Below are 14,257 nucleotides of genomic sequence, written 5' to 3'. Positions count from 1 at the left end.
GTGTGTGTACGCACTTAGGAGTGCTGTGTGCTGCGTGAGACTGATGCCGTGAGTGTGTCCACGTCTGAGCCCCTAGCCGTGCAGCCCCTGAAGGTGTCTGCCACTGTGGCTGGGTCTGGGTGTGTCCATTGGCCGTTCTTAGGATCGGGACCCAACCAGAGTGTCTCAGGGTGTCTGGGTCTCTGCACCTCTCCCTCCCGATGACAGATCGCAAGCCCATGGGCTCTCTGGTCACATGGCCACAGTGAGCCATCGTCTGTGAGGCTATCTGTGATAATGGGGCCAAGTATGTGGGGCTGGTTGGGGTCATGGCATTGAGACAGCATGTGTGATGACATGTGATGGTCCTATGAGGCCCCTTATGTCACATGGGATTGTGTGACTGTGCTGTGTGTGACTTGGTGTTCCTGGATTCATTCTACAAGCACCTGCCACACTCCGGCCGGGGTCCATGCACCCTGCTGGGAGTAGCACAACCGTGACGTGGCCTCTGCCCATGGGGGTCCTAGTCTAGCGGGGAAGACAGACATTAAACCCACAATTACCCAAATGAGCTTTTAATTATATTTGTGTAAAGTGCTGTGGAGGAAACAAACAGTGGAGAGAAGATGTGATTGGAACCTTGTGTGATCTGAGGGGTCAAGGGGGCTTCCTTGGGTGACATGGAAGCCCCAGGCAGGGGGGTCAGCAGGTGCCAAAGACCCTGAAGCAGGAAGGCACTTGGTTATGGTCAGGGCGAGCAGCCAGCCAGTATGGCCGGAGCAGCCCCTGGACGACAGCATCTGGGCTTTGGGGTCAGGGAACAGGAGAGCTTGCCTGGCTAAGGGTGAGAACGCATGGGACAGCCCGACAGGACGGTGGAGACAGGAGAGGCTGTGCATTGGTCTAGGCAAGAGATGGCGGCTTAGGTGAGCTGGAGGTGGGGGTTGGGGGTGGTTTTGAGAGCTGTCTGGGATCCCGCTGGCCAGACTTCGTGACAGATTAGGTGTGGAGGTGGGCTGAGGGAGAGGGATGCCTCGGATGCAGCCTTGTACGTGGTGTGTAGACCTGGGAGGAGAGTGGTGCCGCTCGCTCCCTAGGATGGGAAATGAGACAGAAGCAGGTACAAGGGACCCACCTGGTGCCAAGGCCCTTAGGCTCAAGACGTTGTGTGCCATCCGGGTGCTGACGCTTGGCGGGCTGCCAGAATCCAAAGCTGGGGTGGGAGGTCAACTGAGAAGGAGGACCAGAGATGGGAGGGAATCCAGGAGATGGGGGTGTCTTGGAGGTCAGAAGAAGAGGGTTTCAAGAAGGAGACCAGATGTTGCTGCTGAGCGGTCAGGGCCAGGGCGTGACCATTGGGTGTAGTAATACGCAGGGGTGGACCCGGCGTGAGGAGCTGGAGCCCCAGGAGGCGTGTTTGGGAGACAAGGAGGTAGAGACAGAGGCTTAGCTGAGAAGGGGGACACTGCAGCTGGTGCAGTAGGGGAGGCTGTGGGGCCAAGGATGGGATGTAGGAAGACTAAGATGGGGAGATCTCGAGCACACGTAAATGTCATTGGAAATGTGTCCGTGAGGAGCAGACAGTGTGGAAAAGAGAAGGATGGTTGGCACCTTGTGAAGTGGGAGAGAGGGCAGAGACTGGCCTTGGACAGGAAGGCACCCCCCGCTTTCCCGGGGTGGGGGAAGGAGAAACTCGGAGCCAGAGCTGGCTGGGTGGTGGGTTTGGTACCAAGAGATGCAGGAGCTGCTGTCGGGAGGTCTTGGTTTTCTCTGCAGAGTAGGAGGTGGGATTATCTGCCGAGAGGAAGGGAGGTTTGAGGAGCGTGGAGGAGGTAGAAGGTGTTTTGCGTCAAGCGGCATGGTGGGGGGTGGCAGGCAGAGAGCAGAGACCAGCCAGTGGCCCTGGGGAGCCATGGGCGCTCACAGGGCTCTCGCCAGCCTTGGCGGGCTTTTCTGCCTGCCCCATATGCTGTCTGGGAGAAGGTGGGGGATGGGGTCATTCAGAGCCTGCTGCAGGCTAGGCAGGAGCTCAGAGTTTGGTGTGTTGGTATGAGTGGTGAGAGTCTAAGCTGAATAGCAAGGGCAGTGAGGATGGTAGGTCAGCAGATGGGGACCCTCGGGCTGCAGGGCAGGCGGTGGGCTGGGGACCCTGAGCAGCTGAGCTGGGCCACGAGGAGAGGGCCTGTCGGGGGGTGTTGGAGGCCGGTTGTAGACAGGGTGGCAGCGTCTGGGGCAGGACCCCCACAGCGCAGGGAGGAGAAGGCTCTGAAGGTGAGGGGCTTGGGAGCCAGTGGGTTGAGGGGCTGCTGGCGTCCCGGGCAGGGTGGTGGCAGAACTCACGATGAGAACACCCCTGTGATGACACTAGAGTCCTCAGTGCGACTGGGGTCTGGGAAACGATGAGTGAGGGCCCCTCCGATGGGCCCTTTCCCTTAGACTGCCCCTGAGGGCCTTGCGCCTTGGCCATAGACACCCTGTCCAGGCAGGCACAGGCTCAGGCTGCCTCGCGCCAGAAGAGCCATTGGGTCACTTGTCCTGGGAAGGGAGAGAGCTGTGGGCACAGCCGTGAGTGGTTGTAGCTGTGACCGGGGATGAGGGTGGCATGGCCCCCATTGCTTGTGTGTGTCTGATGCTGTGTGTGTTTCGTGTGAGATGGTGGATGTGTGAGGTGCTGTGTTAGAGCCCTGCGTGTGTGTCTGTGTGTGTGTATGGGGAGAGCCTGCAGTCCAGAGGGAGAGCCGGGCTGACCTGCGGCCAGTGGCGGCAGCTTACCTGGAGGGGCCCCGGGAATAACCACGCCACCCCCCGGGGAGTAGCCCGCCTGGGTGAGTTTCCGTACTCCGTGACCGGTCGCCATGCCTGTGGCCCCCCGCCCTCCATCTGCCTGCTTCCCCCCCCATTTGTCTCCCCCAGCCCCCTCCGCACCCCCCCAGAAGGTGACGTGTGTGAGCGTGGGCTCCACCACCGTCCGGGTAAGTTGGGTCCCGCCGCCGGCTGACAGCCGCAACGGCGTCATCACCCAGTACTCGGTGGCCTACGAGGCGGTGGACGGCGAGGACCGCGGGCGGCACGTGGTGGACGGCATCGGCCGCGAGCACTCCAGCTGGGACCTGGTGGGCCTGGAGAAGTGGACGGAGTACCGGGTGTGGGTGCGGGCGCACACGGACGTGGGCCCCGGCCCCGAGAGCAGCCCGGTGCTGGTTCGCACCGACGAGGACGGTAGGCAGTTCTGGGGGACAGGCGATGGGAGGGGATGGGGAGCAGGAGATCTGCCTGGCTAAGGGTGAGGACGCACGGGACAGCCCAACAGGACGCTGGAGACAGGAGAGGCTGTGCCTCGGTCTAGGCAAGAGATGTCCCCACCAGACAGACGCCCAGGGCTCAGCCTCCTGAGCACCCCTGGGGGACTCCCTGTCTTCCCGGTACAGGCTTAATGGCCCCACCTGGGGAGATGGAGCTCGTGGGACAGCCTGTGGCCAAATCCCAGCCCTGGGGCTCCCCAAGCAGGGGAGCCTCAAAAGGCTGAGGCCAAAGAGGGCAAGAACCGGGGAGACTGGCGCCAGAGACACTAGCGAGGCTCACCTCACTAGACATCGGGGTGACTCGGGACCCAGGGGAGATAGCACAGGTTGTGCTGACTTGGGGAGGTCGAAGGCCTGGTACCCCACCTCCCCACCGAGTGAGGCAGTCCTGGGCCCAAGGGTGGTCGCAGAGTCCCAGGCCCTTCCTCTTGCAGGTGGAGGAAGCCCTCCACGTTGCTCTGCAGGAACATCCCCATCAGGGCCTTTCCTGGGCTGTGGGTGCGGAGGCACGGCCTTGGATCTGTGCTGTGCCCGCCTGACTTCCTCGCCCACGCACCTGACTTCCTTCTCCTTCTGGTCCCCAGTGCCCAGCGGGCCACCGCGGAAGGTGGAGGTGGAGCCGCTCAACTCCACTGCAGTGCGCGTCTCCTGGAAGCTGCCCGTCCCCAGCAAGCAGCACGGCCAGATCCGCGGCTACCAGGTCACCTACGTGCGGCTGGAGAACGGCGAGCCCCGCGGCTCCCCCGTCATCCAGGACGTCATGCTGGCCGAGGCCCAGGTGTGCACCCCGGAGGTGGTGGGGTCGGCGGGCGGGCGAGACCGACCGTTCCACTTCCTCTTTGGAGCCCAGGTTCGCTCCCCTCCCCTGCCTACTGTCAGAGGGACGGTGACACCAAGACATGCTGTGGCATTAGGGGAAGTGCTGAGATCAGGAGGTTAGGGCCAGCTGCCAGGATCACTCTCTCCTCTGTCTTGGGTCTGCCTGAGCTGTCCCAACCCAGGCTCGGCCAGCCCCACCTGCCCTGGTGGCAGTCCCAGCCTGACAGTCACCTCGGTGGCTCAGCCCACTGGTGCCAGCAATGCGGATCTCTGTCGGCATGCCCCCAGGCCTCAACCCCCGCCCCCCCAGGAAATGCACCCGCTGTCAGTTAGGCTGGGTTTTTGAGACGTGCCTGCCTCCTCTCCCAGCTGGGGCGGTCACCTGCCCTGTCCGGCCATTGTCTTGGCAGAGTTCGGTGAATCAGGCCAGGCTGATGTTTGCTCTCAAGGGCTGGGCCCGCGGCCCAGCTCACTCACACCTCTCCACTCTTCCATCCTCAGGGGATGGCGTTTCTGCCCGGGAGCTTGGGGTGAGGTTCCTGGGATATTCTCAGCACTGGTTGGCCATCCAGAAGGAGAACCTGGGGCACTGGGAGACTGGACAAGCAGGCCAGAACTTCCCAGTAAGGGGTGGCTGAGCTCAGATAAGAGACCAGGTCTCAGGACTCCCAGGAAAGGCCTGTAATCGCTACCATGACTTCCCTCCCCACACATTCTGTTGAAGATTCACGACACCTGGCGGTGTGTCTGTGCTGAAGGGCTTTCTGTCCAGAATCAGGGCCATGAGGGGGTGGAGCCTGACTTCCCCCCAGAATGCAAACATTCCCCCCCCCCCCCCCCCCCCCCCCGGTCTGGCTCTTCACACCACCCCTGTCCCCCAGGCTGGGATCGGGCTGGTGTTCTTTGTGCTGCACTTAGGGTTGGACTCACCCACAGGCAGGCAGGGCTTTCATGTCTGCAGCTCCGGCTGGGTTCAGTTTTCTACCCAGAGGGCGCTCTCTGCCTCCTCTGGGCCTGCCCAGCGATAAGGGAGCAGGGGGAGAAGGCAGGCCTGTGGACCCGCCTGCATTCCTGGGGCAGGTTGAGGGCTCTTCCTGGAGCCTCGGTGGGTGGACACACCCACCCAGAAGCATCCCGGGAATGGGCTCCCTCTGGCCATGCCGCCCCAGGGGGCCAGCAGCACAGCTGCAGCCACTGCGGCTCCAGAGAAGCTGCTCCGCTTTGGGTGCCCTCTTCTGGCCCCAAGTGGTTAGGAGGGAGCTGGGCCATAGGACGAAGGGCACTGTCCTCTTGGCCTCAGATCTCCTGTGACAGGAGGTGAACATGCGCCCGAGCTCTAGGGAAGCCGAGTGAAGGTGGAGGATCTGCCTTTACAGCCCCCAACACCCGGACTGGGGTCATTGTGCTCCAGGCCAGGAGATGAGCAGATGGGGCCTGGTCCCCAGCCTGGCCACAGGGCCCAGCTGTCCCCTGAGCGCCTGGTCAAGGACATCACAGCCTGTCCTTCCCCACAGCACCATCTGCTCAGCCCAGGCCTCATCAGTGGGGTGCAGACTCCCCACGACTGTGTGGCCAGACTTGTCTCCTTTCATGTGTGTGTCTGTATCTCGAGTTTGTCTGTTTCTCGTGGTCTCTGACTCCGCCTCCCTGTCTCTTTTCATCCCTGTGATCTGTTTTTCCTTCCCCTCTGTTTCTGTCTCTCCCTCACGCTGGCTGCATTTTCACCTGTCTGTCGTCTTCTCTCCTGTGATCCCTTCCATCCTCTGGCCCTGTGTTTTGCCTCAACCTGTTTCTGTTTCCCTTCTTGTCTCAGGCTTCCCCTTGCGAGGCCCTCCATGCCTACGCCTGGCTTGGATAGCAAGGGCATCCCCCATCCCCCTAGGCAAGGAACCTAGAGCAGGGCTGGGCCCAGCCACACCTTAGAAAGTGGCGGAGGCCAGGAGGAGGGACGGCCGAGGGCCTCCTCCCGTATCTTGTCCCACACTCCTTGCAAGGACTTTCCAAGACAGCTTCCCAGAACAGGAGCAACTGGGATTGCTGGACAGAGGTTAGACCAGCACTGCAAGGCGGTTGGCCCGGAGGACCCCGTGGTCTGGGGATGGCATGGCCCATGGCCCATGTCCAGCTGTGCTGGACAGCTCTCAACCCTCAGCCCTCCAGTGCCCCAGGACCTTCTTCTCTCCACCCTCCAGCTAGTAAACCTACATGCACCACAGCCTGGAGAAGAACGTATTGAGAATCAGCAGCAGCAGTAGTGCCAGCCCAGATCTGTCCCTTCTTATCTTGATGTTCAGGCATCCTGGGAAGGAACTGGGTCTTTCCCAGTGCCTGTGGGGCAGGGTCTAGACTCTGAACTTGGCACTCACGGTCTCTGTCGTCTTGCTGACCAGTCTGCCCCACCGCTTCCAGCCACAGCGTAGCTTCTGCTGTTCCTGGGCAACATCACTTGCCTAGAGCACACTTCATAATCTTGTCTTCCCAACTGGGATGCTTCTGAGAGGGAAAGGAGACATTGCGAATAATCATACCAGGACAGCAAGCTTAGACTAGGACTGTTCCTGACAAACCAGTACAGCCACTTCCATGTACCATACAGACACTTCCGTGTCTCCCCACCCCGACCAAGTCTGGCAGCCTCTCCCTCTAAGCACCTCCAGGCGGCGCCCTCCGACCCCTCAATGTCAGGGAGCCCTGTTGCTCTGGCCCTCTGCCCTCCAGGTCTCCCCTCCTCAGCCCTGGTGCCCCCGGCTGGGCTTGTGAGGCAGGGGCTGGGATCTTTGGATGGTGAGTGGTCTGGGGGTGCCACCCCTCTGGCCTGTGCCTGCCACCAGCCCTCCCCCAACCAGGCCCCCTCGGGGCCAGAGTCCTTCACATCCTGTCTCCCTTTCTCTCCCTCTCCCGCGGTCAGTGGCGGCCAGAGGAGTCCGAGGACTATGTAAGTAAGAGGTGTGCGAGCGCGGGCAAGACCTGGGTTAGGCTGGGCTCGTGGGACACTCCCCCGCCCCCGCCTTTCCTCCCAGCCTGAGCTGCCAAGATCCACAGGGCACCAGCCACATCTGGAGAAAATTGGCGTTTACGCTGAGCCCCGAGCTGAGCAGCGATTGGCATTTTCTCTAATCCTTACTTCTCGCCTGTCAAGCAGCAATTTCAGGCCAGTGTTCGAGATCGACTGGGCCCTGGCCCTTGCTCTGGCCAGATGGGGATGGAGTTAAATCCCATCCTGATCGTTAGGCCTTATTGATCCCTGGAGTGAAAAATCACCTGCTCCAGGCCCAGGCTGGGAGGCGGGTCTGGAGGCTGGGTTCCGGCATCGGTGTGTTCTGGAGCCCCAGCCCTGGGAGACCCTCCAGCCAGGGCAGAAGGGGCCTGTGAGGGTTTGGTGGCTGCTGCAGCAGCCCCACCTGAGGCTCAGAGCTGGAGGGACACCAGGGCTGGTGGTGACAGGTCCCCTCCCGTCTTCCCACTATTCCTTCTGTGTGGTGTGGCTTGGCCTCCCATGGTGTTTTTCCGCATGTCTCTGGAAATGATGCCTTGGCTGGAAATGGGCATATGGGCAGGGCCTGCCAAGGCAGGGGGACACTGCCCTGGCCGACTTCTCAGGCATCACTGGAACAGTGTGCTCCCCTGGGTGGGGGGGGGGTTCCCTGTCCTCCTCATCTCTCCTCCCTGCCCCAGCAAGCTTTGCAAGGCATACGGTGCTCACAGAGCCAGGGCCTGGATGGGGACAGGAGGGGTCCCACTCAGTCCTGCAGGGTGGCGCCTCGGCCCACCCTCCACCTCCCTCTGTGGTATGCGTGTGCATGCGTTAGTGTCTACAGGTGGCCCTCCGCCTGCTGGTGCAGGAGCCGCCGCAGGCTGCATGGGTGTGCGTGCCAAGAGCCGAGCGAGGTGCTACGTGCGTGCGAGGCTGTCTGCCCTGTGTGTCACGTGTGCCCGGACCTCACGAGGTGTCATTCACAGTACAATGCAGTGAAGGAACAGTGTGGCCCTTTGTTCTTGTCTGAAAGGAAGAATGAGCAGCTTGTCTGCCTTAGGCTTGTGGCTCCCCAGAAAGGCTGGGTCCTCCTGGGCACACATCCACCTGCCTGTACTGCCTCCCACAGGGTCCAGCACCACACAGCCCCCTCCCAAGACCTCTGGCCCCATGTGCCTGGGGTGGCTGGCCCGGTCTGGTCCCTCCTTGCTGTCCTGTGATGGGAATGGGCCCCTCCTCCTCCTTTAGGAAACCACCATCAGCAGCCTGACCCCGGAGACCACCTACTCCATCACTGTGGCCGCCTACACCACCAAGGGGGACGGTGCCCGCAGCAAGCCCAAAATTGTCACGACGACGGGGGCAGGTGAGTGAGGGTTTGGGGTCAGAACTGAGGGCGGGGCCGTGAGGAGGGCAGGGCCAGAGCCCAGTGCGTGGTTGTTCAGTCCCAGGCCGGCCCACCATGATGGTCAGCACCACGGCCATGAACACGGCGCTGCTCCAGTGGCACCCGCCCAAGGAGCTGCCTGGGGAGCTGCTGGGCTACCGGCTGCAGTACCGCCGAGCCGACGAGGCGCGGCCCAACACCATCGATTTTGGCAAGGACGACCAGCACTTTACGGTCACTGGCCTGCACAAAGGGGCCACCTACATCTTCCGGCTCGCTGCCAAGAACCGGGCCGGCCTGGGCGAGGAGTTCGAGAAGGAGATCACGACCCCCGAGGACGTGCCCAGCGGTTTCCCCCAAAACCTGCGCGTGATAGGGCTGACCACGTCTACCACGGAACTGATCTGGGACCCCCCGGTGCTGGCGGAGAGGAACGGGCGCATTACCAACTACACCGTGGTGTACCGTGACATCAACAGCCAGCAGGAGCTTCAGAACGTCACTGCCGAGACCCACCTGACGCTCTCCGGCCTCAAGCCAGACACCACTTACGACATCAAGGTCCGCGCACGCACCAGCAAAGGCGCCGGCCCACTCAGCCCCAGCATCCAGTCCCGGACCATGCCCGTGGAGCAAGGTGTGTGCTGCGGGCACGTGGCTACGCCTGGGGACTTCTGCTCTCCTTGACTCACTGACCTTTGGCGACTGTGAGCCACCAACCTCTGGTGTGTGACACTCCAATCTCTCATGACCATGATCACTAACCTCTAGTGAACAGGCGCCACATTCTTCGTGTGTGGCCCCTGACCTCTGCTGTCCTTGGCCTACTGACCTCTGCTGGGCAACTCCAATCTCTCGTGACCTTGACCCACTGATCTCTCATGACTGCATCACCGCTCTTGGGTATGCAACACTAACCTCTTGGGGCCATGACCCCCTGACCTCTAGTGAACACGGTCCACTGTGCTCTGGTGTGCGGCCACATGGCTTCTTGTGATTGAGTCCCACTGACCTCTGGTCACTCTGACCTGCTGTCTGTAAGCTCCAGCTTCACCTGCGCCCTTCTGGAGAGCCCGACCAAGGGTCCTGTGGCTTCTGTCCCACTTGGTTCTCACCATGAGGAAGAGCCGGGGCTGGGAGCTGAACTGTGTGCAGTGGAAGCTGGTGGGAGTGGGGGTTCTGGCCCTCTGCAGCCATCCCTAAGCCCCTGCGCCCTGCCCCCCATCTCTTCCCAGCGGGGAGCCCTCCAGGCCCATTTATTCCCCTTAGGCAGCCAGAGCTGACTCCTCCCTCCTTGCATCCCAACAGTGTTTGCCAAGAACTTCCGTGTGGAGGCTGCAATGAAGACATCCGTGTTGCTCAGCTGGGAGGTGCCCGACTCCTACAAGTCAGCAGTACCCTTCAGGGTAGGTGGGGCCGGCTGGGCCCAGCACACTCAGCCCCCGCCCGCGCGTCTGCGTTCACAGAGCTCTGTCCCGCAGGCCTGGAAGGGGGCCCCTCACCCAAACACGCCGCCTGCGCCCCCCCCGCTTCGCTTCCCGTGCAGATCCTGTACAACGGGCAGAGCGTGGAGGTGGACGGGCACTCCATGCGGAAGCTGATTGCAGACCTGCAGCCCAACACCGAATACTCGTTTGTGCTGATGAACCGCGGCAGCAGCGCAGGGGGCCTGCAGCACCTCGTGTCCATCCGCACGGCCCCCGACCTCCTGCCGCACAAGCCCCTGCCGACCTCAGCCTACATCGAGGACGGCTGCTTCACCCTCACCATGCCCCGCGTGCAGGAACCGGCACTGGTCAGGTGTGCAGACACACCTGGGGGCCGGGGGCGGGGCCAGCCATGCAAGAGCCAGGGGAGGACGGTCCTGATTCTCCTCTGCCCGCCCAGGTGGTTCTACATCATGGTGGTGCCCATCGACCGCATCGGAGGGAGCATGCTGGCGCCGCGGTGGAGCACGCCCGAGGAGCTGGAGCTGGACGAGGTGCCTGGGGACCCAGCCGGGGCAGCCCTGATGGCAGTCCCATTGCGCTGGTTGGCTGTGCCCTGGGGACTCCTCCCAAACTGGAATTATTCTCTGATTGGCAGCCTGCCCGTGTCTCCGAGGAGACGCACTCTGAGCTGGCTCCTGGGAGCTTTCAGAGAACTCCTGGAGGGCTTACTGAGACCTCCCCAGAGGGGTTTGTGCAGGATCCCCTGGGGTGCAAAGTGGCAGAGACATCTCTCAGATCTAGAGAATCTCAGGCCCTGTGAGTCTTGCAGTCTCCAGGGGTCTAGAGGCCACAGACGGGCTTGGGTGGACCCCCAGCCCTCTCTGGTGAGGGTGAGGGGCAGGTTGCCCAGCGGGCCCCTTCTTAGCAGGTTGGCTGGGAGGAGTGGCGCTGCCTGCTGGTGTCTGGCGTGATTCTGTGCTACCAGAGAGTCAGGCCAGCCCCAGGCCCCTAAGTGGACGGCAAGCCTAGCCTCAGCCCAGGAGCGTGTGCTCCAAGGCCCCTGTGTGACTCGTGCTGTGCCGCCAGCTGCTGGAGGCCATCGAGCAGGGCAGCGCAGAGCGGCGGCGCCGGCGGCAGACAGAGCGGCTGAAGCCATACGTGGCCGCTCAGGTGGACGTTCTCCCGGAGACCTTCACCTTGGGAGACAAGAAGAACTACGAGGGCTTCTACAACCGGCCGCTGTCTCCAGACCTGAGCTACCAGTGCTTTGTGCTCGCCTCCCTCAAGGAACCCATGGATCAGGTCTCCCCAAGACCCCAGGCCTGACCAGACACCCCCAGACCAGTCTCAGAGGCCCCAGACCTGCACTGCGGTCTCAGGGCACTGACCCCTAGGATCCAGAAGGCCAACCCGACCCGTCCCTAGGGGCCCAGTGAGCTGACCAGGCCCAGGTCAACCTCTTAGTTCCGGGAGACCCAGCCCAGAGCCCTTTCTCCAGGTCTGGGGGATGGAGGATGGGGGATCTCACCCGGGGGCTCACGCGCTGTGCTGTTCCTCCACCGGGTCACAGAAGCGCTATGCCTGCAGCCCCTACTCTGACGAGATCGTGGTCCAGGTGACACCAGTCCAGCAGCAGGAGGAACCCGAGCTGCTGTGGGTGACGGGTCCTGTCCTGGCAGTGATCCTCATCGTCCTCATCGTCATTGCCATCCTCCTGTTCAAGAGGTGAGAGCTCTGGTGGACGGCCACCTTCGCTTGGACCCCCAGGCCCTCCCCAGCCAGACACATGCAGGCCGGGGCAGCCACACCGGCCTGCACCCCGGGGTGCACGCTCCTGGGCTCAGAGAGAAGCCAGGAGAGCAGAAGCAGTGTGTGTGCACACCCACTGGTGTGAGCCTGGGCGTGATGAGCAACCACACCCTCACAAAGGACTTTTCAGGTGCATCCCCAGGGCATGTCCGTCTGTCCGTCTCTGTTTCGGTGGATGTGAGCATGTCTGTCTCTCAGCTTCAAAGCACCACCTCTTCCTGGTCTCCTACCTTCAGCATCCCCTCTAACACCAGCCCTAGACAACTTCCAGCCTGACTCCCCTGCCCAGGCCTTGAGGGGCGCAGACCCAGCTCCAGGTCCACATGCCCACGGACACTCACTTGACAGATGTTTATTCAGTGCCCACTGTGACCACAGCATCCACAATTATCCCAGACAGAGGGTGTCTTGACCTTGCCACAGCCCTCCCCTGAGGGTCCCTGTCACAGGGGATGGGCACCCCCCCCCCCAGTTACCAACCGGAAATCCAAGCGTCACCCTCAACCCTCCTCCCTCCCACTACCCCCCCCCCAGTCTCTCGTGAATATCACTTGACCTGCCCCCCACCCCACCGTGAGCTCCCCACGAGGTAACGCACACGCACTTGGTACACCTCAGTCCTGTCTCTTGCATAGCTGCTGCCGCCTCCTCTTCTTACTGTTCCCATTCCTCTCTGTCTTCCTCCCAGCCTGAAGAGTATTTGCAAAGATTTGCTTTGTCACCCTCAATATAAAACTTCTCAGCTTTCACTAGAGAGTTTTATAGCCTGTCTGCAGCCTGACGGTCCATCAGATGCTTGGCTGCTCTGGCCCCTGCCACCACCCCCTACATCATCACTGAACTAACTCAGTTCCTGGCCGGCCTGGCCTGCACCCTTCCACTGCACTCTTGTCCCATCCTTGGAGACTCCTTTCCAGGCTCTGGTGCCACAAGGTTCTGCCAGGCCCCTCCCACCCCCTCCTCACACTGTCCCCCACTGTCTGGTGGTGCTTCCATGGGAACATTGCTGGGCCTGTTTCCAGCACTCAGCACAAGGCTGTCAGTGCACACTTTTTGGTCCTTGTGTCTGCACACAGGTACACACACGAGGGGGCCTGTGCCCCATGCCCCATCTCTCCCGACCCTTGACCCTGACCCTTGACCTAGACCCAGTGCCTGCTACCTGAAGTTAGCTCCTTCCTCCCAGGGTGAATAGGGACCAGCTCGCCTGGTTCAGGGCCGGAAGACCCATGGGTGGGGAACCTGAGGAGCGACTCCCACACCCACTCAAGCCCCCTCCACTGCTGTCTGGGTCCTGGTGTACGCCAGGAGAGGTGACCCCCTCCCTGTGTATGCCACGTGGGTGCCGTAGATCAGTCCGCAGTGTCCCCCTGTGTCACGAGAGGGCCTGAGTGTGTGGCGGAAACAGTGACGGTTCCTTTCTTCTGTCCTTGCCTGTCTTTCGGGACCTAGTAAACAAGAAAGGTAGGAGTCCTTCCTTCTCTCTTCACACGCCTCCCCCTTCACTTCTCGTCCCCGTGCACAGTGTGGGCCCAGCGGGGAGGGGCGCTGCTTGGATCAGAAGCCTCCTGGCCTGCAGCTGTCTGGTCAGCTCAGCAGATGCCGGGGCTGGCTCTGTCACTCTCTCCACCTGTGGCCTGCACAGGGGGTGCCCCTTCTCCAGAGACGGGCTTAGCTCAGAACGCCAATGCTTCCTATGCATGCACAGGCTGACTCTGAACTCCCCAGAGCCTACCTCCAGGCTCCCAGGTGTCTGAGGTTACTGCAGCGCTGCAGGAGACAGAGCCTGGCCTGTGTGCAAGGAGTGCTGGCTGCAGGGCAGTGGGGAAGTGTGGGGTGCACACTCACGCACACTCGCGTAAGTTTCCTCCCCTGATACAGCTGTGTCCCCTGCGCAGAAGCCTTAGATACTTGTCAGCAGATGGACCCCACAGTCTGTCTTTGATCCTGTCCCCGTAGACTGGGGAGCCGAGGCCAGCAAGGGAAGATTCTGCCCAGCTAGGGGAACGCCTTCCCCTGCTGCTCTGCGCTTTTACCCTGATCCCAAGAGCCAGACAGCGGGGGCCCAGCTCTCTGTGATGTTTGCACATCTTACGTGTCGTTTGCATGTTTACTCCTGGTGGGTCCTGCTGCCTCAGCGTGGGGGTCTTGTGGACAACAGCCACTGCCCAGCTGTGACCTGTCCCCGTGGGAAGGAGCCACCAGCCTTTGCGACCCCTTCCTTCCTTGCTGTGCTGGCCCACTGTCTGCTCCCTACTCCTGCTCTCTGCCCATCCCCACCCTGTGGCCCTGGCTCCCCTGTGCTCAGAGACCCCAGGCTGGGATGGGAGGGGCAGAGCCGTGGACTCAGAGCTCTGGGGCAGCCGGCCATGCCACATGTCTCTGCCTACACCTGGACCTCGGTTCTCACCAACCACCCTTCTGTCTCTCCAGGAAAAGGACCCACTCCCCATCGTCCAAGGATGAGCAGTCAGTTGGGCTGAAGGACTCCTTGCTGGCCCACTCCTCCGACCCCGTGGAGATGCGGCGGCTCAACTACCAGACCCCAGGTAAG

General features: G+C 61.9%; 1 protein-coding gene across 3 annotated transcripts in view; it reads left to right on the top strand.

Annotated features, from left to right (window-relative positions):
* PTPRF (protein tyrosine phosphatase receptor type F) overlaps positions 1-14,257 on the top strand; it is an 83,559-nt gene that overhangs the window by 56,751 nt on the left and 12,551 nt on the right. For 2 of the 3 annotated variants that reach the window (XM_061122157.1, XM_061122156.1), the window contains 11 exons: positions 2,896-3,201; positions 3,869-4,062; positions 7,012-7,038; positions 8,326-8,443; positions 8,523-9,101; positions 9,773-9,870; positions 10,011-10,264; positions 10,352-10,445; positions 10,981-11,196; positions 11,465-11,619; positions 14,137-14,252. In XM_061122157.1, coding sequence (XP_060978140.1) covers positions 2,896-3,201; positions 3,869-4,062; positions 7,012-7,038; positions 8,326-8,443; positions 8,523-9,101; positions 9,773-9,870; positions 10,011-10,264; positions 10,352-10,445; positions 10,981-11,196; positions 11,465-11,619; positions 14,137-14,252 — 2,157 coding nt within the window. The remainder of the gene's footprint in view (positions 1-2,895; positions 3,202-3,868; positions 4,063-7,011; positions 7,039-8,325; positions 8,444-8,522; positions 9,102-9,772; positions 9,871-10,010; positions 10,265-10,351; positions 10,446-10,980; positions 11,197-11,464; positions 11,620-14,136; positions 14,253-14,257) is intronic. The other variant, XM_061122158.1, reaches the window with a different exon arrangement.

Source organism: Dama dama, chromosome 20, assembly GCF_033118175.1.
Source record: "Dama dama isolate Ldn47 chromosome 20, ASM3311817v1, whole genome shotgun sequence".
NCBI lineage: Eukaryota > Metazoa > Chordata > Mammalia > Artiodactyla > Cervidae > Dama > Dama dama.
The sequence above is the reverse complement of the archived record's forward strand: the minus strand, read 5'-3'. Positions and strand labels throughout refer to the sequence as shown.